General features: G+C 36.1%; 1 protein-coding gene across 1 annotated transcript in view; it reads left to right on the top strand.

Moving 5' to 3' along the window:
- Nucleotides 1-25,102, top strand: part of LOC103106613 (serine/threonine-protein kinase MARK1-like) — a 36,276-nt gene extending 11,174 nt beyond the window's left edge. Inside the window, exons 3-7 of the mRNA XM_007484280.2 lie at nt 1,253-1,380; nt 2,621-2,756; nt 13,139-13,316; nt 19,088-19,313; nt 21,910-25,102. Coding sequence (XP_007484342.2) covers nt 1,253-1,380; nt 2,621-2,756; nt 13,139-13,316; nt 19,088-19,313; nt 21,910-22,649 — 1,408 coding nt within the window. The 3' untranslated portion in view covers nt 22,650-25,102. The remainder of the gene's footprint in view (nt 1-1,252; nt 1,381-2,620; nt 2,757-13,138; nt 13,317-19,087; nt 19,314-21,909) is intronic.
- Nucleotides 25,103-25,802: the final 700 nt, after the last annotated feature.

Genomic DNA, 25,802 nt, shown 5'->3' on the forward strand with positions numbered 1-25,802 from the left:
ACCATTATAAAAAAACAAAAAGTTCTGTAACTTTATGGAATTGATTGATCTAAAGAAAACAAACTGATTAAAGGCATTCATACCATAATATGAAGAGATGAATGATAAGCTTTCACCTTCAAGTGAACATTGAATTGTAAAAGAGCACTCTATGGATCCAGATTGTCAGTTGGTAAAATGTATACAGATTATTTTTAAGTGGGGGGGGTCAGTGAGTGGGTGGCCTGTTTCTGACAGACTGTCAGCTATTAAATCAATATGGAAATCTTGGTTTCCTTGACCATGAAGAAGCATTTATTTGCTCCTTGTTTCTCCAGAAAAGCAGTTCTTTCTGGAGATTTCAACGCGACTTGAAGGTTGACACTCCCTATTAAATTTATATTCTATTTTCTACAACTACTAGAAAGAAATACCTTTCCAGCAAATAATCTGATTTAAAGTTTCTTTTGCATTCCAAAGAAATATCATTTCCCCCAGTCACATGTATAAAGTGACAGAAGCAGCTTTTAAAAATTTGAGCTCAAGGTTGAAGGAAGAAGCAGAGGGAATGGCATATTGAGAAGTCAGTATTATATCCACTATTCCACGTTGCTATTCTGTTATCCTGTTTTGTCAACCCACCATGCCACATATTAAAATGCACTTTTGGAGGTAGAAGGCTAGCCCCAGTGAAAAAGTAGGCTGGGATCCCAGAAATATGCTAAAATGTCTTTGTGATTCTTCTGAACAGCCTACATGCCACAATGAAAAGATAAGATATTTATGGTCCTGGAGGACTCTTCTTTCCATAATATCTTGATACTTCAGCCCTTTCTACTCTTTGAAAATCAGTGAGTTTTTAAAATGCAAAAAGACAACATCAATTTGTAAGTAAATAGATCCAAATTCACTTGGAATTTGATTTCTATTTAACATTCAAATTTGCCTCCAGGAAATTTTTAACAATTTTTTTTACAGATACAATGTATACCCTCCTATAAAGAGAAATAGAGAAAGCAGCAACCAGCAAGAAGTTACATTTATGTTGAGCCTCTCTTAGGTTCCACAGAGCTCCAGAAGAAATTTATCTTTTATCCCACTCTTCTTTTCATTCTGCTAATAGGCTAAATCATAGCTCCTAGGAAAGCATTTATCATGTGACAATCTAGTATGTATTGTTAAACACCCATAAATTCTTTCTTGTTAGAAGTTTTGTTTTGTTTTTTAGATTTATTTCCAAACTTTTCAGCTTTGATGGTCATTCTCTTGACAGAGGGGTTAGTATGTTTGCTATGCTCACGGGCACACTGCCATTCACTGTGGAACCATTCAATATCAAGCAGCTTCATCAGAAGATGGTGAATGGGGAAATCAGCTCTGTTCCAGATAACATCTCTTCTGGTAACTAACTCATTGGTATTTCCTAGTTTGTAAATTAGGATTCAGTCTATGGCAACCATTTGGGAACACAGAATTAAGCTCATTGATATGATCCAGTAATAAATATAATAAACAATGATATAATCTAAATAAGGATCTATAGATCATTGACTCTTATTGCCAATGGGGAAGAATGATTATGCATCAGGGGCCTGAAATTTTAAGATGCTTTGAGGACTTCTTTGTCTTCAATTTCCATAAAATTAACTTGTAGGAAAAAGAATATAACTCCAACTTTCTATTATAATAGTCTTAATTTAAGAAATATTCTTAATGGCCTCTTTTGGTCAAGAGACAAGGGAAATACCAACATGGATAATTCCCTTCAGCAAGCATTTGCTAAGCATTTAATATATGTTAAGTGTTAGGCACACAAAAACAAAAACTAAATAGGAGGGCAGTCCCTCTAAGAGCTTATACTCTACTGGAGAAAATAAAACATACATGGAGATTGATATATACAAATTAATTGGGGGATGGAGTGAAGAATGCCAACAACTGAGAAGATCAGGAAAGACCCAACTTCGATGATGTGAGGTAATCTGATGAATCTTGAAAGGAACAGGGGGTCAGCTAGGAGACTCAGTGGACAGAGATCCGGGTATAGACAGAAGGTGCTGGATTCAAATGTGGTCTCATTTAACTCCTGAGCAAGTCAATTAACCCCAATTGCCTAGCCTTTACAGCTCTTCTACCTTTGAACTGATACCTAATATCCCTTCTAAAAATAGAAGGTAAGAGCTTAAAAAAAAGGGGGGGGGGGAGTTATGGATCCCAAGAGGTGGAAAGAGATAATGAGATTAGAGGAGGAAGAAATGTTAGCAGTTGAATAAATACTTTTCTGCACCTTTTAAAAATTGCTCACAATGCCAGATTTTTATAATAAATCAGCTGAACATATTCAATCTCTCCTTTATCCACACACACACAACCTCACACACAAAAACTTGGCCACAAAAAGTATTTTGTAAAAGACATCTGGACATTTTAAAGTTCCTAAATTATCACTTGAGATGCCAGGGTTGCCAATGGAGCCATTGACTTTGGTAGTCAAACTGAGGAAGTTGGCTCATGGGCAGATCATTAGTTGTTTCAACAGAAGAATCTTGCCAACGAGAGAGGCTGTGGTTCATTGGGTTAATACTCCCAAACTTTGGAGGTTTTTTTCATCCCCAAACACTTCATCTGAATTGCATTCCAGGAGCTGTGCATTTCATGCATTCCTTACTGGAGCCTGACCCAGCCAAGAGGCCTGCCATTAAAGAAGCAATGAAAGACAAATGGCTGAATGAAGGATGGAACAGGAAACCACTAAGTTCTATTACATATAAGAACAGGTAATTAATTTCTCACACCTCTCCCATTCCTTATTAACTCTGTTGTATGCCCAGCTTCCTTTTAAGACCTTGGTACCATTGGGATGTACCTTCGTCAATCCTGGTATGTCAACACTCAATAAAATTCCATGGTCACCTCTATGAAACAAGGATTGCATTCCAGACTTATTCTGGAAGCCCAGGAAAGATGTTCAAATGGATGGATGAATTCCTTGAATTTGCTTACATCATGTGGCTATCAAGCTCTGGAAGGCTATGCTGCTTGAAGGCTGTGAGACCTAAGGACAAGTAACCAAGACACTCCCTGAGTTTCATGTTCCTAACCTCCAAAAATGCCAGGGTTGGACAAATGACCTCAAAGGTTCCTTCCAGCTTTGATCTGAAGATTAAAGAAGTTCAATAGTTTTTTTTTTTTAATTTCTAGAAGAAAGGAGAAGACAAAGATAATAGAGCCCCCTTCATCTGAGCTGGACATTGAAAAAGTTATAAATCAGACACCATAATAAGAGTTGATGCTAGTGCTCAGGGTTTAGAATCCACCAACGTTATCTTATTTGTTCCTCAGAACACTTTCTGAGATAGGTGCTATAGAAATTATAATTCTTGATTTACAGATGAAGAAATTGAGGGTCAAAGAGTTTAAATGATTTGTCCCTGGCCATACTGCCAATAAATGTCAGAGGGAGGATTTGAACTCAGTTTCTCTTTGAAAATGTCAATAATCCAATTAGAATGTGTTGATACCTAGTCCCCTGCCCCAAGGAGGATTCATCTTCAGAATTTCTTCAATCTATAAAATCATTGATTTCTTGCCAAAAATGCATAAAACTATTTGGACTTATGGTTTGGCAGGAGAGTTCTGGAGCCAGCTTAAACCAGCTTAAGAGAGTATTGATTTTTCAATGTGAGCATTTATAACTTGGAAATCAGCAATTTGTAAATTGGGGTTTCATCTATTGCTTTGTTGATTGTCTAGACTTAAGAAAGTGATGAAGAAAATGTTAATAATGTATATTAAAGTTTAAAGTGTGTATATAATACTCTTTTTTTCAGATTACCAACTGTAAAATATTTGTCAACACACTGCTGGATAGAATGCAGAGAGAAGCAAAACTTTTCTGTTTTATTTTGTTGGGGTTATTTTTATTTTAAAACTTACAAAATTGCCTTCCTGAGCATAATCAGCCAAAAAATAATGCCGATATCCTTCCATTGTTTTATTATTTTTTAGTGCTCTCTTAGTAGAAACACAGATTTGGCATGTTTTAAAGTTTTGAGGGCCAACTAAGGAGAACATCTGGACTTAAAATACCTGCCATCTTTACCTCAAGGTTTTGTCTCCTCTATCAACTTGACTGCCTCTGGGTGCCAAATCCAGCTATACTGAGGTTAAGTAAACTTTTGTAGAACACCTTAGGGATCTCACTTCTATTAATAATATCACTTCTGTGAGTCTCTATGTTCCAAATTCCAAAAAAAAAACTTACAAATGAACTTTTCCAACAACTCATTTTTTTAGTTGGTGACCATTCTTAAATAAATTAAGCTGCTATGCAATTTGGGATATGAATAGATGGCTGCAAAAACCTGAAAATGAACTCAGTTGTGAGAGGAATATACTGTGCCTTTTTGTTACAACAATGTCCCTACATAAAAAATTATTAGTCATTGGAAAGTTTCCTTATTAAGAGGCAAGTGTAAAAAGAGCAATAAGTGACAGTGGAGTTTCACCAAGCAAGAAGAAACCTTACAAGGTCATGCTATTCATTTTCAGTTGGTAGCTTTAAGATTGGAAGAAACTTTAGAAGTCATTTTGTTCAAACTCACCCACCCCATTTTTAGAAAAAGGAAATAGGGACCTATAGGTTCATATATTTAAGGCTAAAAAGGACCTTGGAAGTCATTGAGTCCAACTCCATTTTATAGATAAGGAAACTGAGACCCAGGGAGATTAAATGCCTGAAATCGCATAACTATAACTGAATAAATCAGGATTTGAACTCAAGTTTTGCTGACTCTAAACTCAGCATTCTAATCTATCCCTCAAGTCTAGACAAGAAAAAACTAGGTGATAATCCTACTATACTCTACCCTGGAGAGATCACATATGGGTTATTTTATTTAATTATTGATACTATATTTTATAAGGAAATTAGTAAAAGTAAGTCAGTCAATAATTACATGAAATTATAAGCCCCGTGAGGGTAGAGACTATCTTATTTCTTTTTTTTATCCCTAACATTTAGCACAGTGCCTGGCACATAATAGGTGCTTAATAAATGTTTTTCAATTGATAGACTGAACAAATATTTAATAAATATTTAATAAATATTGTTAGACCCTTGCTATATTGGAAATACCAAAAAATATACACATATATATAATTTTTATATTTTATTTTATGTTTTTATAAATAGATATCATATTTTTATATTTGCACTCATTTATAATATATTTTATATATCTATTGCATATTATATGTATATATTGTATTATTTTATTATTCTGTTATATATTGTTTTATTTATTATATATTTATATTATATATCTTAAAATATATTTCTATTTTATGTTATTATATATAATATCTTTACATATATATAGACCCTCTCTCAAGGACCATACCTTTTCATGAGAGAGTCAAGATGTAGACAACTAGATACATACAAGATTTATATAGAATAGGTGGGAAATAGTCTAAGAAAAAGCATTAGAGACTGGAAAAAAGGTCTCCTGCAGAAAGTAAACTTTCAACCTACTCTGGAAAAAAGCCAGGAAAGCAAAGAGGTAGAGCATTCCAGGCATGAGAAACAACCAATGACAAGGCAATGATTCTAGAATAGAATATTTTATTCAAAAAACAGGGAGTAGCATGAGTAAGCCAACATAGCTAGATCCTAGACATGTATGGAGACGAATAAAGAAAAGCTTAGGCAGGTAAGAAGGGATTGAGTCATAAAGAGCTTTAAATCTGAAATGAAGGATTTTACATTTGATCCTGAAAATAATAGGGAGCCACTGGAATTCATTTAGCAGGGAGGTAACGTGATCAGACTCTACAATTTAGAAAAACCTTCTTGGTAGATGAGTGGAGGGAGGCTGAGCAGTGTCTACAGTAGGACAACCGGGATGGTAAAGGACTTTATGCTCCTGACATATGAATATAAGTTAAAGCAACAGGAGACAGGTATTGTTGGTTTTTTTCCAAGAGAAGATTTCATAGGAACATAACAGTTATCTTCAGTCATTCAAGAGGCTGTCATATCACAAGGAAGAGATATCTACTCTGTTTAGCCTCAAAGGTAGAACTAGAAGTGAGAGGTATATTTCAAAGAGAAAATTTGTTTGTTGTAAGGAAAATTTCTCTAATGATTAGAGACCCCTCCCCAAAGTGAAATGAGGCTCCCCCTCATGTGACCCCCCAAAAAGAAGCTAGATAGCCATTTATGAGGTATATGCAGTAGAAGGGGTTCTTTCCAAGTCCAGATTGTCCCCAGTGTCCCTCCTTACTCTGATACTCTGGGATCCTGTGGAAACCTTCCAGTCAAAGGAATTCTCTGTGCTGTCTTTAGGAATGTCAGTGGAATTCCATTGCCTCTCTCAGTAAGTCATGGATCACATTCAACAAATCCCCTATCATAAGATTCTCTCATATTCATTGTTAAATTTCTAATATCACAAAGAAAAGGAATAAGATTCTAGGATTCAATTATGGAGAGAGTCAGGAGTGGGAATAAAGGAACCGAAGTTTCTAGAAGGCTTTCAACAACTCCCACTCTCGTCACTACCTACTATGATTTTGTGTACAATGCCTCTAGCTCAGCACAAGGTCTTTTTGTGCTTCACAGATTTATTGCAATTTACATCTCTTGCCTGACATAAGAAATGAGGGACAGGAGAATGGAGGTAAGGGAAATTTAACATAGTCCTAGCAGGCAGGAGAATAGCTGCACACAATGTTTCTTACTGCAACCATCAGTATCCCTCAGCTTCATTTTTTCCCATAAAAGGTTGTTTTATACTAGCAGTTCTCAAAGCTTCCAGTCTCAGGACCATTATACTCTAAAAAGATTGAGGATTTCAAAGAGGTTTTGTTGTGATTAAATACATGAATCAGTATTTACATATTAGAGATTTAAACTACTAAATTTTAAAAAATGAATTAATTCTAAAATACAAATATTTTAATTAAATAATTTATTCTGAAATAGTAACATTTAGTTAAATAATTAAATTTAAAATTATTGTTCTAAATGTATTAAACAATTTTAAGAAATAATAAATCTATTACATCTTAATATGAATAATATTTTATTAATGTAAATGGATTTGAAATGTTTTATGGCTATAAAATAACTATATTTTCAAAAATAGTGAGAAAAGCAGCAGCATTTACATATTTTTACATATCTTTTTAATGTTTGGCTAAGAAAAGATAATAAGATTCTCATATCTTTTTCTAAATTCCATGTTAATTATGTTGCTTTGGTTGAAGTATATGAAGAAAATCTGGCCTCATATAGATAATGTAGTTGGGAAAGGAAGGAATATTTTAATGGGAAATAACTTCTTAGTATTATTATTAAAATAGTTTTGACCCTCCCCCCAACCCTCTGAAAGGGTCTCAGGGACCCTCAGGGTTTGTGAACTATTCTTTGAAAACCACTGCTTTACAGGAATGTGAGTTAATGTCACTATAAGTTTTGACAGAGTAGGACAACTGGGGTGGCCGAAGGGTTCAAGGAGATGACATTTAAATAGAAGTTAGAGCAACAGTGTAAGTCTAAAGAAGAGAAAACAATGAGAATATGATAGCTTTCTTTGGGTTTTCATAGACTGTAAGTAATATCTTGTACTTATGTGTCCAATCAGAATAAAATCAGTCTCTATTCAACCCAATCCATCCTGGCATTCAAGATTTTTTCCACTTATTCTATTTTCATTATAGATAATAACTCTAATGTTGTTGATTTTCAGTCATTTCAGTTATGTCCAATTCTTTCTTTCATGAGTTCTTCTTAGCAGTTTGCTATTTCTTTCTTTAGCTCATTTTACATTTTACAGATGAGTAACTGAGGCAAATAGGATTGAATGACTTCTCCAGGGTCACAAGCTAGTCAGTGTCTGTGGGGAGATTTGAATTCCAGAAGATGAGTTTTCCTGAATCCAACAATACTATCTCACATGAAATAGTGCTTTGAGCTTTGCCAAGTTATTTAATACATTATCTCATTTGAATCTCACAGCATCCCTGTGAGAAAGGACTTAAAGATATCATTAGCTTGATCCAGAACAGTTCTGAGGCACTTAGGAGAAAGAACGCTATCCATATCCAGAGAAAGAACTGTGGGAGTAGAAACACAGAAGAAAAACATATGATTGATTACATGGTTCTATGGGGATATGATTGGGAATTTTGGTTTTAAAAGATCATTCTATTGCAAATAGTAATAATATGGAAATAGGTTTTGAACAATGATACAAATAAACCCTAGTGGAATTGCTCATTGGTCCCTGGAGTGGGGAGGGAGGAAAGGAAGGAAAGAGCATAAATCACGTAACCATGGAAAAATATTCTAAATTAAGTAATTAAATAAAAAATTTTAAAAACAAAATTTTAAAAAGATATCATTAGCTCCATCTCACAGATAAAGAAACTCATGATCATGAACATTGCGACTTGCCCAGGATCCTGAAGTTTCTAGGTTTCAGCAGTAAGGTTTGCACTCTCTCTATAACATTTCTCTGATATTAGATGCTACCTAATGAAAAAGAATCTTTCTCATTCGGTTACATTTTGATTGCTATCCTTTACATAATTAGTCCTTCATAGGGTGAGATGATGTGGCTTAATGAATAGAGTACTGGACTCAGAGTCAGGAAATCTTGGGTTCAAATTTCAGCTCTGAAACCTACTATGTGATGACAGGTAGCAACTCACCACCTCCCTAAATCTCAGTTTCTTCATATGTGAACCAATACAACCACACTGACCTCTAAGCCTCCTTCTAGCCTGAAATCAAGAATCCAAGGAGTCCTACTCCAAGTAGGACACATATATTTGTAGCATCAATTTCTCAAAGTTGTTATGAATCTCAAATTAAATAATGTATAAAAGCCATAATTTTCCAAAATATAAAGCTTTATGTACATCAATTGTTAAGGTTTGGAAGCATGGTTCTCTTGGGGGATATAACTGGATGTTGTTAGGTTCATGATGGAGAACAGAGTGAGAACTTGATTCATCTAATCCAAACTCTTCATTTGACAAATGAGGAGACTGAGACCTGGAGAAGTAACTTGCTCAAGGTCACATAGGTAGAAAACAACAAAACCACTATTCCAAACACAGTTCTTTTGACTCCATATTCAATGAGACTTCCATTACCCCACATTATCACCATGGCCCACTTCCCAATCCCAGGTGGATGGGATGCTAAATTTGGAAGTTGGGGAGCCAGAAGGAGCTAAATTACCCAGTGGGTAGAACACTGGATCTTGAGTCAGAAAGATCTGAGATCAAATCTAGACTCAAACACTTACTAACGGTGGTACTCTGAGCAAGTCATTTAATTTCTGTCTACTTCAGTCTTCTCATTTGTAAAATGGGAATAATAACACCTATCTCCCAAAGTTGTTGGGGGGATCAAATAGGGAACTGTAGGTAAAGCACTTTGCAAACCTTGGAATAATAAATAATTGATATAACATGATTGATATAATTAATAACAGTATTAATATGTGCTAATGAGTATCTACAGATTCTCAATTATAAATTTCCAGTATAGATTCTTAATTTTTATTAAGAAAAATAACCATTTGAAAATGAACCTGGAGACAGCTAGGTGGCTCAGTGGATTGAGAGCCAGGCCCAGAGATGGGAGGTCCTGGGTTCAAATCTAGCCTCAGACACTTCCCAGCTGTGTGACCCTGGGCAAGTCACCTAGCCCCAACTGCCTATCCCTTACTGGTCTTCTACCTTGGAACTGTTATTTAGTGTCAATTCTAAGACAGAAAATAAGAGTTTTTTAAAATGACATAAAATAAACCTATATGCCAAAATAAAAACTACCAGAACAGAAAATTTAGGAAAGGGTTGGAATTTATCCATTTTATTAAAAGATTTTTCATATTCACAAAGTAATTTCCCACAGTTTTCTTTTGTATAGCACTCCCCTAGTGCATTTAAAATATATGAAATATTCTGTGTCAAACCATCCAGTCCAGCATTTGGTCTCAGAAAGTGGCACCAAGGGACATGTTAAAGACATGATTGTCTTTCTTGACATCAACCTCAAAAGTCAAGGCTGTTCTCTCAAATACTCTAATTTCCCTTAGTAACCCATTAAGTACCTGTCATTCATGAATATATCTGAATCATTTTTGAAGCTATTTATATGTTCCATCTGTATCAGTTTTTGAGGTAATGGATTCCATAAGTGTATTACCCAATAAGTCAAGTAATACTTTTTACTTCCCTTAAACTTTACTCTTCAAATCTTCAAGTATACTATACTGATATCTGATTAACAATGGGTGGGAGATGGAGAAAAATAAAAAATCAGGTGTATAAAATGTTTTCAATAAGTTTATCAATGAAGGATAGGATTGATAGCTGGATGAACTATAAGGGTTGGGAGAAAAATTATTAAAACTGGGGAAACTTGAGAATATTTGTAGGGAGATATGAGTTTCAGGTTTAGGGGAAAAGATAAGCTTGGCTTCCAACCTGTGAAAGACCACTGGCACATTAATGGAATTTATGGTATCAGTAGATGGGGAAAGATTAAAGATATAAGGGGAATACAGGGGAATAATGTCTGGGAAGAGGTCTTAAAAGAGGCCAGAGAGAATGGGATGAAGAGCTCTGGTAAAGGGGTAAATCTTTGAAAAATGTAGCAATAACTTCTGTGACTAAAAGAAAGGAGAAAAGAGTAGATATGGAATATTTTTTAAGGAATTAAGGAAGACTGAAGAGTTTCCCTATGTTCTCAGGGAAGTAGAATGTTTAGTCATCTGCTATAATTATCTGTCCTCCATAGATACACCAAAAAGATAATGATAAAATATCCAATTGACTTATATCCAAATTCCAAACTCTCTGTTGTCTGTATTATCCAACATAAACTCCTCTGTTTGACATTTAAAGCTTATTATAATTTGCTTCCAATCTACCTTTCAAGGCTTCCTGTCCTCCCTCCATTATTTCTCTTCACACTCTACAGTATCTTGGTCTTCTTGCTGTTCCTCACACACAATATTCTAGCTCCCATGTCTGTGCCTTTGTACATAGTCTGTTCCCCATAACTGGAATTAACTACCTCCTGACCTCTAGCTCATAGACTCCAAAATTTTCTTTAAAGTTCAGCTCATATAGATTTCATCTCTCAAATAAGGTCTTTTCTATTTTCCCAGATACCAAGGCCACATCCCATCAAATTGCTTTATATTAACTTTGCATATACTTAAATGTGTATGTATTATTTCCTCTGATGGAATGAATATAAGCTCCCCAAGGGAAGAGACTATTTAATTTTTGTCTGTGAAAGCCCTAACAGCTAGCACAGCACTTGGTACCTTAGTAGACTCTTAACAAATGCTTATGGATGGATGGATTGATAGACATATGGATGGATGGAAGGATAGCAGATAGATGGATGGACTGATGGATGGATGGATAGATGGATGGATGGGAGGATAGAGGATGGATGGATGGATGGATGGATGGATGGATAGATAGATAGATGGATTGGGGCCAGTGTGGAAAATAAGAGGAAAAAAGGTTTGGAATAGTGACTGTAGGGAATGAGAGAGGAAATAAATGAGGGCACAAGGATAGTTTGGCAACAATGAGCAACCACATGAAGTTATATATCATAAATCTGCTTAAATCTGTTTCTACATTCAATCTGTTGCTTTATATTGTTTTGGTTTAAGTATATGGAGAAAATCTGACCTCACACAGACATGTGGTTGGAAAAAAGAAAAATTAATTTAATTGTCAAATATTCTCTAAGAATTATTATGAAAATAGCATTGACCTCACAGATCTTCTTAAAGTATCTCAGTGACATCCAGGGGTCCATGAACCACACTTTGAGAACCACTGCCTTTTGTCATTTTATACTTTCATTATATTCCATCTTCATCATTCCAGGCTGAAGCTTCTTAATTCTTTTTTCCTTTCTCCTCCTATATCAAGATCCTTGTTACCATGATTATTTTACATGCTGAATCTCTGAACCTACTTCAGTTCCATATTTCTTGTTGAGAGATAGCAATCAGAAATGCATAAAGGAATCCCAGCACACAGATAGTTGCATTATTGACTTATGTAGGATTCATGTCATGCTTTCCATTTTATTTCAGTGTTCAGACCCCAATCAATCACCCATTTTATTTCTACTTGAAGGCAGTTTCAGTCAGAGAAGCACACTATTTCTCAACCCTTTCTCTAGCCTGAAACCCATAGCCTAATAAGGATCATTTGAATTCTTTTTCCTATTGTGAATCATTTTACAGCAGCCCACACTGAAGCATATCAGCCCTTTTTCTACTACGTCCATAACTTCTTAAGTTCTTCCTGAAAAGTATCCCTGTCAGCTTGACAGTCCCTTTCCCAAAAGAGGAAACAGAGATTCTTCTGTGTAGTGTGCCTCAAAGTCATTTTTTTTAATTCCCAATAATATGAGCCCTAGAACTCACCCCTAGAAAAAAACACTATTTATACTTTTCCACCCAGTGAAATATACACTTATATCCATCTTTTGTTTCTTGTCAGGATCCTCTTCTTGAAAAAGAATGATATCACATTCCTCACTTATCACTAACCCAAACATAGATATCCTTAGGATTATCATACCACTGTTACTACTGTGACTATACAGACCTCAAGATTTCCTATGTATCTGTCCGATGTATTTAGTGGTACCTTTGATCATGGCAGAATTGATTCAGAGGCAGCAGAATTCCAAGGGGAAATTCTGTTGTTGACAAGTTGCAAACATTGTCTTAAGGCCCACCTTCTAATAGAAGAAGATGGGACTATGGCATCCCATGTTGCCAAAGTCAATCAAACTGTTTTTGAACCATTTTCAGATATTTAATGAAACTAATTTATCCAGATGTAATTTTCTTAAGTACATGTCTATGTAAAACCCAGTGGAATTGCACATTGGCTATGGGAGGGGGGTGGGAGTAGAGGAGGGAAAGAATATGAATCATGTAACCATGGAAAATTTTTCTTAATTAATTAAATAAAATTTAAAAAATAAGTACATGTCCATTTTAGCATCTGCTCCACTCAAACACAATAACAGAGTCTGGGTGTTCAGACAACAAGTTCCAACTCTTTCATGAAATACTTGTCCTGGCATTTTTAGGCTCCATCCCGAGGACCTTAACTCCACGGTTCTGAACTACATGGCCAGCACCATGGAACCTGGTCTTTCAGAAATTATCAGTGTGCTGATAAACAACAAGCCATCTTCAATCATGGCTTCCTACAGCTTGCTGCTGAAGAAATTAATAAAGTCTCAAAAGGAACATAAAGGCTTGAAGGTAAAAGATCATCTCAGAATTGTAGTATGAATTTCACTGAGATAAAATTAACCAATCAAACCATATTCTCAAAATATTTCTTTTCTTAACACGTCCCTGGAATAGAATAGCTATCATGCTCATAAAAGAAATATAGGGGTTTATTAAATGTTTAAATAGAATTTGATGTTGATAATTATGATGATAGAAGATGTAGATGAGTTAAATTTAACTATTTTGCTTTATAAGCATAGACTTTGTATTGTCTTTCATAGCAAAAGGAATTTTTCTGTTAATTTGTACACTTAAAGATTAACTAAACATCTACTTAGTGTAAAATCTCCCACTAACCACTATAAAGGTTGACAAGGTTAAGTGGGTTCGGAGTTGAAAGGCTTGGTTTTAAATCCCAGTTCTTCCCTCTACCACCTGTGTGACTTCAATAAGCATCTTTCTCTTTTCTTTGCCTTATTTTAGAAATAAGAAAGTTAGATGATATGTGACTTCTAAGGTCCAGCTCAAAATATTATAAAATTTTTAGAGAAGTACAAGACCTGGCCCTTGACCACCATCTACTTGGGATAAGAAACTAAGGCTCAGAAAAACCAAAATAGCAATATATGAGTAGTCACGATTCCAGTGTTGTGCCTGCCTACCCTACTCTTTCACTCTGAGAGCTATTTCTCAAATATGTAAATATTCTCTGAGATTCTGAATTAGATGGCTACCCTTGCCAGGGCATGTTGTTAGTGTCTTATATCTGCACACGAGTAAGGAAACAGTCATCAACCCCTTTCCCTAAAAGGAATGCAATGAGGAAGACATCCTCCAGTTCTGTCTAGACTCCACAGAACATTCTGAAATATCCCTCTCATATTCTCATATCCCTTGGCCCTGTCACCAGACCTCACCTGCCAAAAACTACAGTCATATGACTCTTCCTATAGACTATAATGCTAAATTAACCATCCCTTTGGTTCCACTGTGTGCTGTGCCAAAGACCTTCTTTCCTATCTCTCAGTTTCCCTCTTAGGATCATCTTTAAAAAGGTATTTCCCACAACTTAACAATTAAAATCTTGCCTTAAAAAGGCAGTAATCTGGCAAGCAAAGGGTTTGTAATCTAGTTTCCATGGCATATGTGCAGTAGATTACGTCTTTTCAACTCAAAAAAAAAGGATAAATATCATTTAGTCCAAAGACTGATTTGTGCCCCAGAAAATGTGCTTATTCTTTTATCCAAAGTTTCTTTAGTTCCAACAAGAGGGTTCCCTCCTTCAGCCTGAGATTGTGCAGGCTTTGTCCCTGTTGGCGTGGGTGGATACTTAGGATTTTTTAAAATTACATTAAATTCCAAAGTGGAGTTATTCATTGTTTGAAGTAGAAAAGGGAAAGAATAATCCTGCTTTGTGCCAAATGTCTAGAAAGGAATGCTTTTTTATTTGTTTTACTTACCTTAATCTCTAAGGGGAGGATGATCTGATTTTTTAACTGTGTAGAATAATGAATTTGTTGTAGTTCATAATGTTCAAACTAAATGTGGGTTTGTTTATCCATATTTGCACACACGCATACACATACCACACATACATCTTTGGTTGTTTGTTTTTTTTTTTCCTAAAGCATATCACCCAAAGCAAAAGAAATAAAACCATCAAAAAAATTTCCTCCGATAAATTGTCACACTTTCTCCAAATTTGAAAACCTCAGTAAGGTGAGAGATTCTCCCTCACTCCATGGAAGGCAGCCAATATTAGCCCCCTCCCAACACCATGCTTATTTCTTCTTCATTTCTACATAAGACAAAAAGTGGGAAGAGGTAGAATAAGGGTCTTTGGAGTTGACTCTACAAATAGCCTTGATTAGTACTTAAGTTATAAATTAAAAGGCATTAAAGCCTTTGTCAGAAATACCAAGGGTTGGTGTCTGTCCCTGCCACCTTATAATGATTACAGTCATTCAGTGTGAGATGGTTCCCAGAGAAAGGAAATGGAATCAGGAACTGCTCTACTATCTCCTGTTATTATCAAACTTTTGTCTTCTAGAGAACCCCACTCCCCTCTGGCAGCAATGAGCTTCCCTGAAAGATTCTCTTAGATTCGTGGCATGTCCATAGGTCAATGGACACTCAAATTCAATGGCTCTGAGACACCCCTCCCCCATGTGTTTCCTTTTTAAACCAGGAGACATATTAATTCAAAGCAATGGACATTTAATCAAACTGCATAGCAAGGTAAGAGATAATTATCTTCCAAGATAAAAGAATAATCTCTTCCTTGAATTACTATACCAAAGTCAGGAAAGGAGATATGCACACGGAATAAAGTTGGGGGCATATAGGGTGTTTGGGAAAGACTAGCACCTCTCATGTGAGGGCTTGCCAAGTCCTTTTCAGCACTGTTCATCCACTTTTGGTGTCCATCTTCCACCCAACACTTACCTATAACTCCAAGAGTTAGTAAAACTTCTCTGCAGATAGGCTAAACCAGATTGAGGATGACTGACAGGCATCAAACCCATCAGTGAGTTAGAGAAGATGTCTTCCCCTGCATGTGAAGACTCCCACAGAGGAATGGACAGGTGAGAATAATCTATTCCAATGGCCATGAAGATAACTGAAGTAGGCACTGTGGGATGCTTAGAGCTTGGTCAGACATTGAAGATATCTGTCATCCACTGCATCCCAAGCTATCACAAGCCATCCTGACTTTGGTCCACCCACTAGACTCCAAAGTCTCTAGAAGAGAAAGTGAGGTTAATGACTTTGTACAACTCTGTCCCACTTGTATCTAATCTATGGGTGAGTCAAGGTGTTACCCAGGGGTGTCACTGATGCTGTTCAAAAATGAAGGACAAACAACAGCAGTCAACTATTGGACATGGGAGCAAACAAAGAAGCGCACTGATAGGGAACTGGACTAGGATTATTGATGCCTTCTTCCAATGATGTCATCAGGCAAGTTGCATTCTTGACTGAGTCTGGGATCCCTGTGGTTCTATTTTCTTTGCTGGACTCCTCCTTAGCTGCTATTGCTTTCTAAATATCTTTAACTACTAAGTGATTTCTTTGAGTCCTTGGCCACTCTATACTAGACTCTTTCAGTGAATTATAGCTATTTTATATGTACACATATATATCGTTCTCCTTGAAAAGTCATAGAACTATAAATAAAAGCTAGAAGGGACTTCAAAAGCCATCTAATTCATTTTATAGAAAAGGAAATTGAGACCCAAAGAGGTAAAATGACTTATCCAAGGTCATTCATAAAGTAAATGTAATTCCATCAACCACAGTACATCCATGCTGGCAATACGGTTTTCTTGGCACATATACTGGAGTGGTTTGCCAATTCCCTCTCAGCTCACTTTAGAGATAAGAAAATGGAAGCAAACAGGGTTAAGTGATTTGCCCAGGGTTGCACAGCTAATAAGTTTGTGAGGTCAGATTTAAATTCAGGTCCTCTTGACACCAGAGCCTGCACCTCCTACACTGCACCTCCTAGCTGCCAAAGCACTGTCATGTCCAACTCTTTTGACTTCTTTTGGGGTTTCTTGGCAGAGAAACTAGAGTGGTTTGGGTTTGGCATTTCCTATCACAATTTATTTTACAGATGAGGAAATTGAGACAAACAGGGTTAAGTGACTTGCCCAAGGCCATACAGCTAGTAAGAGTCTGAGACCAGATTTGAACTAGATATTCCTGACACCAGGCCCAGCACTCTATCCATCAAGCCATGCAGTTGCTTTCTCACACATGGTAGGTGCTATATAAATGCTTATTCCTTTCGCTCACAGTTAAAGTAACTTCAAGAGGAAAACCTTCTAGATAATAATGATAAAGGCTAAGCCTTTGAAACACCTTCTACCAGTAAAAAACAATACTTTCTCTCCAAGTTTTTGCCTAAAGAGCTATGAAGTTGAGTGACTTCCCCAAAATCACTAGTATGTGTCAAAAGCAGGAATTGATCAATCTTCCTGGCTTTATCTACTATGCCAAACTGCCTACTAGATATTAATAAAAAATATGATTCCCATTTTATAGATGAGTAAACAGAGCCTTAGAAATTATATGTGGCTCTCCCAGAGTTATGTAGTTAGAAAGTGTCTCATGTGGAATTTAAACCCATCTTCTTGTTTTCATGTCCAGAGTTCATTGTACTACAATGAAACCTAGTGTACATCATTATATCCAAGTGTTCCTTAAATGCTATATGAATATCTCCTATGTTCTGTAATGCAAAATGCCCAGTTACAATTAGCTATCAAAAATCTCATCCCTACGTGCTGGAGAAAACAGTTTCTGCACAAAAAGTTTTTTGTTCACGTACTTTACCAATTAGCTGTTATTCAGCCTGGCTGTAAAGCCATTAAGAGTGAGTTTTCTGATATGCCACAGAAGGTAACAGCTTTCAAAAATAATAGTGAAAAATCTTCCATAACTGGAAGCATGTGATGAATCAAAAGTCTAGTTGACTGCTTTGCCTAAATATTTATGACCTTTCAAACTCCTAGAGATGTTCAGATTAAAGGAGAAAAGGCAACACTTTTGTGTGTGTGTGTGTGTGTGTGTGTGTGTGTGTGTGTGTCTAAACCAGAAGGTAATATTAATTATTTAACTACTTATAGGAAGCATGCTAAACATGTCATGTCAAACAGGGAATAATAATAATTCAATAATAGATTATTTTACACACTTTCTATCATTTTATATTTACAATTAACCTTATAAAATAGACAGGACCAGCTCTATTAATCCCATTTTATAGGGGAGGAAATTGGGGCTCAGATATATTATTATCTTTCTCCAAGATCACAGAGATTAGAAGTGGAAGAATCAAACTCCAACTTGGGTCTTCTAATATTAAATCTCTCTTTCCATAAAAATTTTTATGTTATTTAAATTTGAAATGAAGTTTCACAAAATTGGACCAAACTGGCAGACTTAAAGTAATAATCATAACCAATACTTCTCATAATGGTGAGATATGTGAGTTCACAACTTTGTTTTTAATTTTATTTTTATTGTCATGCAAAACACATCTCCATAATGGTTATTGTTGTAAGAGAACACTCATACATAACCAAAATCACAAAATAAAACTGACATGAAAGATGACTCCAATAGTTCTTTTTCTGAAGATGGATAGCATTCCCATCATGACTTTCAGGATTGTCCCAGATCATGGCATTGCTGGGAGTAGCCAAGTTTTTACAGATAATCACCTTCCAGTCTTGATATTCTTGTGTACAATGTACTTCCAGCTCTGCTCATTTTTCTCTGCATCAATTTCTACAGATCTTTCTAGCTTTTTCTGAAATTATCTTGCTTATCATTTGTCAGAGCACTATAGATTTCCATCGCCAACATGGAACACAATTTGTTCAGTCATCTCCCAAATGATGACCATCTCTTCAATTTCCAATTCTTAGTCACTACAAAAAAAAAGCTGCTATAAATATTTTTGTACAAGTAGGTCATTTTCCCTTTTTTATTATCTCTTTGGTATACAGACTCAGGAGTAACATTACAGAATCAAATCAATGCACAGTTTTATAGCCCTTTGAGCCTAGTTCCAATTTTCCTTCCAGAATGGTTGGACCAGTTCACAACTCCACCAACATTGTAGGAGTGTCTCAATTTTGCCACATTCCCTCCAGCATTTGCTATTTTCCTTTATTGACATACTGACCAATCTGATAGGTGGGGTTCACAACTTTTTAAATTCATTTTTATCTACTGCTAAACTATTATCATTTTAATGATATCATATAGAATTGTCTTCACGTTTTCAGAAAAACCACATGCTCTCAAAACATGATGAAAAAATTCCCCAAACCATGAATCCACATCCAGAAGGAGGAAATTGGGTTGTGCAAGGGACCAAAGCAGCACCTCCTGGAGCCTTCAAGAAAGGTGATGACAAAACTTTTCTCTCCTCACATCACCCAGCTGTGCTAGACATCATTCAGGAAGATGAAATTGATATAACTTTGGAAAACCAAGAAAATGTGCTGGCAGGTACTGTGCTGAGACATGTATCTGCTCCCCTGTATTAGTGTGGTCAAAGGACTTTTTTGACTAACCTAGGAACCAGAAAGTCCCAATTCCATTCTGGTTTTTAAAGGGTTTTTGCTTTGGTTTTGGTTTTTGCTACCAATGCTTGCTTTTTTTTTTAATTGTCTACATGACCCAGGGCAGGCCATTCATTCTCACTAAGCTCTGTGTTCAGTATGTCACAGATGTATGATTTCATACTGGTCTATGTTCCCCTTCCACAGATACAGATCACAACCACTTTCTCTGTTGTAGCAAAGGAATGGGCAAACTATAGCCTGCAGGCCAAATCCAACTTTTTGACTCTTTATGTACAGCCCTCAAGCTGAGAATGGTTTTCACATTTTTAAATAAGGTTTTATTGTATCTAAAGATATAAATCCCATGCATACTTAGATCACTGGTCAACCAAGATAAAATGGTGGGCAAGATTTGGTCTATGGTAGTTTATCAATCCCAGCCCAAGTGAATGAATGATCTTTGTGATTTTCTGTGGCTAAATGGAACACAAATCATATTCTGGTCTCTGCAATTCTCTGAAATGTCTAATTTCAAGAGGGGCTAATGTTTGTCTTGATCCCCAATCAAATGATTATCTGTTAGTAGAGCAGGCAAGAACAATAAATCAAAGTGAAAGTATTCATCAGAATTGAATAGAAAAGTAAATAGCAGAGAAAAATCAAGAAATAAATTATTGTTACTCTCCATATACAAATAAGTGAAGGTCATATATCAGTGATGGAGGGGTTTAAACTAATTCCCCTAGTATCAGCTGTCTCACATTAGAGTGGGAATATTTTTTTTTCTTCACTGCTTCTTGGCTCTGCCTCCAATAATGCTATGGTATGGTCAATAAATGTCAAGATGATGCGAATCTTTATACGTGGCTAGACCTCCTCAAAAAATAGACAGTCTTATCATCAGACCTATACTTGATGACCTGACAACCTGGTAGGCTTGGAACCCATTCTCAACTATTTGAGAACCCAGGGTCAAACTTTCACAGTTTGTGTCATATTTAACTTATTTATAAACACTACTCTGATGCCTCAGTGCAGCATTAAGGGCACCATTGGTTCTTGAAGCCTACCTACATCAGTAGAATAAAAGCTCTGGCATATTCTATCATGCTTTAGAGAAGATTTGAGTTCAACAAGTATTCATTTGTGGTCTGAAGGCAAGCCTACCTAAGTGCCATGAACTTTTCACACATAGGACAATCGTTTGGAGCAGAATTCTCCATAGAAACCCATGAATTAAAGGAAGAACCAAATGACCCTTAATTTTGATTAACCTCCTTTGATTTGTGCAGTGGTGGCAGTAGCCTTGCAAAAAGAAGACGGTGCCAAGAAACACACAGTTTTTACATGATAAACATTAGCTTCAACTTTTCATACTCTTTGAGTGATCCTTGTCTGGTGGCTAATGAATAAACATATTACTGGAGGAACAGAATCATAGCAAGCTAGATATTCTTAATATAAATTAACTATAAGACAAAAAGAAATAGCTAAAAACAAGGCTAGTTCACAGGTATTCTAGGAAACTAGCAGGAAGGAAGGAAGGAAGGAAGGAAGGAAGGAAGGAAGGAAGGAAGGAAGGAAGGAAGGAAGGAAGGAAGGAAGGAAGGAAGGAAGGAAGGAAGGAAGGGAGGGAGGAAGGGAGGAAGGGAGGAAGGGAGGAAGGAAGGGAGGAAGGAAGGAAGGGAGGGAGGGAGGAAGGAAGGAAGGAAGGAAGGAAGGAAGGAAGGAAGGAAGGAAGGAAGGAAGGAAGGAAGGAAGGAAGGAAGGAAGGAAGGAAGGAAGGAAGGAAGGAAGGAAGGAAGGAAGGAAGGAAGGAAGGAAGGAAGGAAGGAAGGAAGGAAGGGAGGGAGGGAGGGAGGAAGGAAGGAAGGAAGGAAGGAAGGAAGGGAGGGAGGAAGGGAGGAAGGGAGGAAGGAAGGAAGGAAGGGAGGAAGGGAGGAAGGGAGGAAGGGAGGAAGGGAGGAAGGGAGGGAGGGAGGGAGGAAGGGAGGAAGGGAGGAAGGGAGGAAGGAAAGAGGAAGGAAGAAAAAGAAAGAGAGAGGAGTTAAAGTTGAAATAAAATGATGAACAAAGAAAAATGTTTGAATATATTAATAATGCAATTTACATGCCATGGGCATTTCAGTACATTTGACTTTATAGGTTTTATTCCATAATTCTTCAAATTCTTTTTTTTTTTTTTGGCCATAGGGGCTTCATGTCAAAATTGTGAATCCTAGAAATATTGACATTTTGGACAAGTAAATGAGAGGTCTTCTGACATCCTTATAAAGTTAACTGAATACCTGAGTTAATAAATGAAATAATTTAGACAAAAAATAATAACAGTATCTCTTTCATCTGACTATTCTGATAACAGAAATAGGAATTTTACTTTAATTATCTGGACTATAAGCTCAACTCTATTTAGTACATATATGGAATTAGATATACCTAATTATTTCTCTCTTCTTGGGAGGAATATCTTTTGTTAAGTATTCTTTTTATAACCACATGCCGATCATCATCTCATCATGTTTGTTCTCTGTTTTTCTTAGTTTCCACTTTTTCAGAGAGAGACCTGAATGATCTTGACTCCCCTACATCTGCAAATAGAAAGGGTTCAGATGAGCCAAGAAATCAGCTGTATTTGCATCTTCCCCTAAAAACAGATGGTCCCAGGGGCTCCTCTAAAGCCAGGATACCTTATCTCCTTGAAGTGCCATCTCTGGGGTTGGAGACTCACTCCATAAAACTACCAAACCAACAGTCTCATTTATCAGAAGCATCCTGTATAAACAAAGGGGCTATGTGGAGCCCCATACTCTCCCAAGATATGAGAATTAAAGACCTCCTGAGATCCAGTGATGAAAATATTCCAAACCCAATATGGCAGCCCCAAGAAAATTGGAGTGCTACCATGTCAATGAATGAATCCCCACAGTTGTCCCCCTTGCCGATACTTAAACACATGGCCTTGAAAAAGAGTCTTTCAAAGACTTTTTGGATGAAAACAGCTCAGCAAGTGTCAAGTGCATCTCCTCTACTTTTGGTCAATAGTTCCAGACCACCTGTGATTCCCATGTCTCAGCAGCAGATGTTCCCGAGAAGAAGTTTAAGGCAATATAAGGAGAAGCCAAGAATCCTTTTTAACCACAAGAAGAATAGAAACCTATCAGAGCACAAGACTGCTCAAAAAATGACAGATCTGAATCTCCCAGTGTTATCACTCCCCTCTCAGACTTGGTCAGATAAAAGGGCTGAGGTCTTAAAATTAGATTTTGCACAAAATAAATGATTATATTTGTGCAGTCAAGAAAGAAGCAGAATAGAATTAACTGCAACTTTTTTATACCCGTACTGTACAAACAAGGGATCACCTGGGGTCAGGAGCCTAAACTACACAAAATAAAAGCTATGACTGTGACCTAAGAAAAAACAGATTTGAGTTCTATGCTGGTGATCTAATTTGCCTTAACCCTTTTTTTCTATGTAACTTTGAAAGTGGTGGTCCAGAACTAGAAATACAAGTTTGGAAATGAGCCTAGTTCTAATGATTATTTCTAGAATTAATTGTAATATAGGGAGCACAGTGGATAGAGAGTCAGGTCTAGAGTTGGGAGAACCTGGGTTCAAATCTGAACTCAGACACTTCCTAGCTCTGTGACCAGGGGCAAGTCCCTTAACTCCAATTGCCTAATCCTTGCTATTCTTCTGCCTTAGGGACAATGCTTAGTATCAATTCAAAGATAGAAGGTAAGGTTTTCTTAATTGTAGTATATCTAACATAGTTGTATATTTACTTTAAAAGTAATGCCTAATTATTAGAAATAAGCCATCCCATAGGGACTTCTAAAAGACATTTTAATGTATGTCTCATAATTTCACTAGTGAAATCTTTCTTTGGTTAAAGGACTCAGTGTTTTGTTTTAATGTCTACTTTATTCATAGCATATGCTAGGCATAGTGTCCCGGTATTGTGAGTACCCATAAAAAAGGCATGGTTTAAACTGCTTGATCACGTGTGTCAATGGGGATATGAATGGGTATGTAGACTTTAAATGATCACCCTAATGCAAATATGTGAGTCTTGAAATTTCTCAGACTTGTGAATGTTAAAAAAATTTCCCATTGGGGAATTCTCCATTGGAACAATTCCCTACTGAGACCTTTCCCCATTTGGAAAGTGAGAACTCTACTTGGATCAGAAATGGGAGGACCTCTACTCCACCACTTAGGACTGCTTTAGGGGAGAAAACTCCTTACTGAACAATGAGAAATGCTTACACCCATACTTAAGCCATGCCTATTTTTAGAATTAATACAATAGGGTGCTAAGTACCTATAAAGGTCAGGCAACTTGTGAATTTACAAGGAGCAAAGAGGTGAAAACTTATTCAGAAGTTTTTTCTGGTTCAAACTTACTAAACGGATTAGTCTACTCAGCTGTGAATTCAGAATGGGCTGTCCTTTGGAAAATGTCTCCTGTGATTGGTAGATGGAAGAACTTAGGGGAGGTGACATAGGAGAAAATCCCCTATGTAAGAAAAAGGAATCTCTTGAGAAGGGGATCACTTGAGAAGGTCTTGAGAGACAGGCTCTAAGGAGGATCTCTTGAGAAGTCCCTTAGGATTGACTCTGGCTGGAACTCCCTCTGGGGAGACTCTGTCCCCCAGAATCCTCGCTTGAACAAATCTTATGGTGAGTGATAACTGACTGACTGATCTTTTCTTTTAGGACTTAGGCCTGGGTTGGCCAGTGCTGCCCTGGACCGGTCTATCCTTTTCTCATTATTCCTTTTTTCCTCTCTTTCTCTCTTTCTTAAATTCCTCATTGTATTATTAATTAAAATTCTCTATAAAACCCAGTTGACTTGTGTGTATTCATAATTGGGAATATTTCCCTGGCGACCACCTTATATTTGATTTAAAAACAAAACACTGTAGTGAAACATATTTCCAGTGGTCACAATTTACTCACCCACTCTTATATCTACTACAATTTATACCTTCCACTATTTTACTCACTACAGTTTATGAACCTCAACCATTTTAACTATTATAGTTTATGGCATCCACTCTTTTAAATGCCACAAATATCAATAATATGTAAATAGGTCTTGATCCAATGATACATGTAAAACCCAGTAGAATTGCTCATTGGCTATGGGAGGAGGAGGAAGGAGGGGAGGGAAAGAACGTGAATCATATAACCATGGGAAAATATTCTAAATTAATTAAGTAAATACATTTTTTCAATTTAAAAAAAGTCATGGTTTAGTCTTTTTTCATCAAGGTAAAGAGCATAGATTCTCCAAATACTATCCTCACCAGGCTCCTGCTCACCATTTCAGTCTTTGCCTAGACAGTTCAACCATTCATTATCTCACCAATCTGGGCCTCATGTTTGGTTGTTGGTGATCCATTCTGCTATATGAGCTGCCCCAATTTTAATAGACATCTCATTGATTGCCATTGCATAGATGAAGCTAAAAATAGTCTGGTCTACTTTATAACAGACTTTAAACATACAATAAAAATAACATTCATAGCTATGTATTAGTTGATAAAAAAATTTAGAATTTCCCATTTAGAATTTATTAAAATAAGCATAAAAATAGTCTAAGTGAGCTTTTTTAATGCAGAGTTTTTTTTTTAAAACATGGTAGCATTGAAGATATTGATAATCATAACTTTTGATCACTAAGCAATACCAGTATTTTGTCTTTATTATAGCTATAGCACGAAAAAACCTGTTTTATACAAATAAAATATTATGAATAATAAATTTGTTTTGATTTTTCTTTGCTCACCTGTGACAAAATACAATAAAAATTTCAGGATCAAACAATTACATTTTCACACATTTACAGGACAAGCTTGCTAACTTTTCTTCTTAGAGTGAAGTAAATTTAAATTTTAGTGTATGAGTCCCTCATTGAATAATATTTAGAAATTTCCAGATCTTTCATATGAAATTAGAATTTCTTCTTTTTATTAACATGGCAATTTTTTAATTGGGAAGCACATCAAACACATTATTATATAAATTTGTTTTCAATACCTCTTCATTTTACAAAAAATATAGTCACTTTATCTTTCTGAATTCACAGTCAAATCTGGAAACTTTGTGTTGACTTATTAAGAACACTAAATTTTTGCAAAAATATTTACAAAAGTTTCTCAAGAATCTCAACCCAAATTTTAGGAGGAAATTTTTGTTATGAAATAATTTTACTTTAGTTTTATTTTTAACACTAACATGGCAAAATATGCTTTTAGTTCAAACAGCCTTCAGATTACATGGAAGTCTGTGTGTTTTGCAATTACACAAAACATTTTTTAATTAAAAAAATTAAAGCCAGAAAAAAGTTCTTTGAGCATTATTTTGCAAAGAGCCTTCCTTTTTATTGACTCTTATATAAAGTTAATTACTTGTGTAATCAAATTGT

This window comes from Monodelphis domestica, chromosome 2 (genome assembly GCF_027887165.1).
Source record: "Monodelphis domestica isolate mMonDom1 chromosome 2, mMonDom1.pri, whole genome shotgun sequence".
Classification (NCBI taxonomy): Eukaryota; Metazoa; Chordata; class Mammalia; order Didelphimorphia; family Didelphidae; genus Monodelphis; species Monodelphis domestica.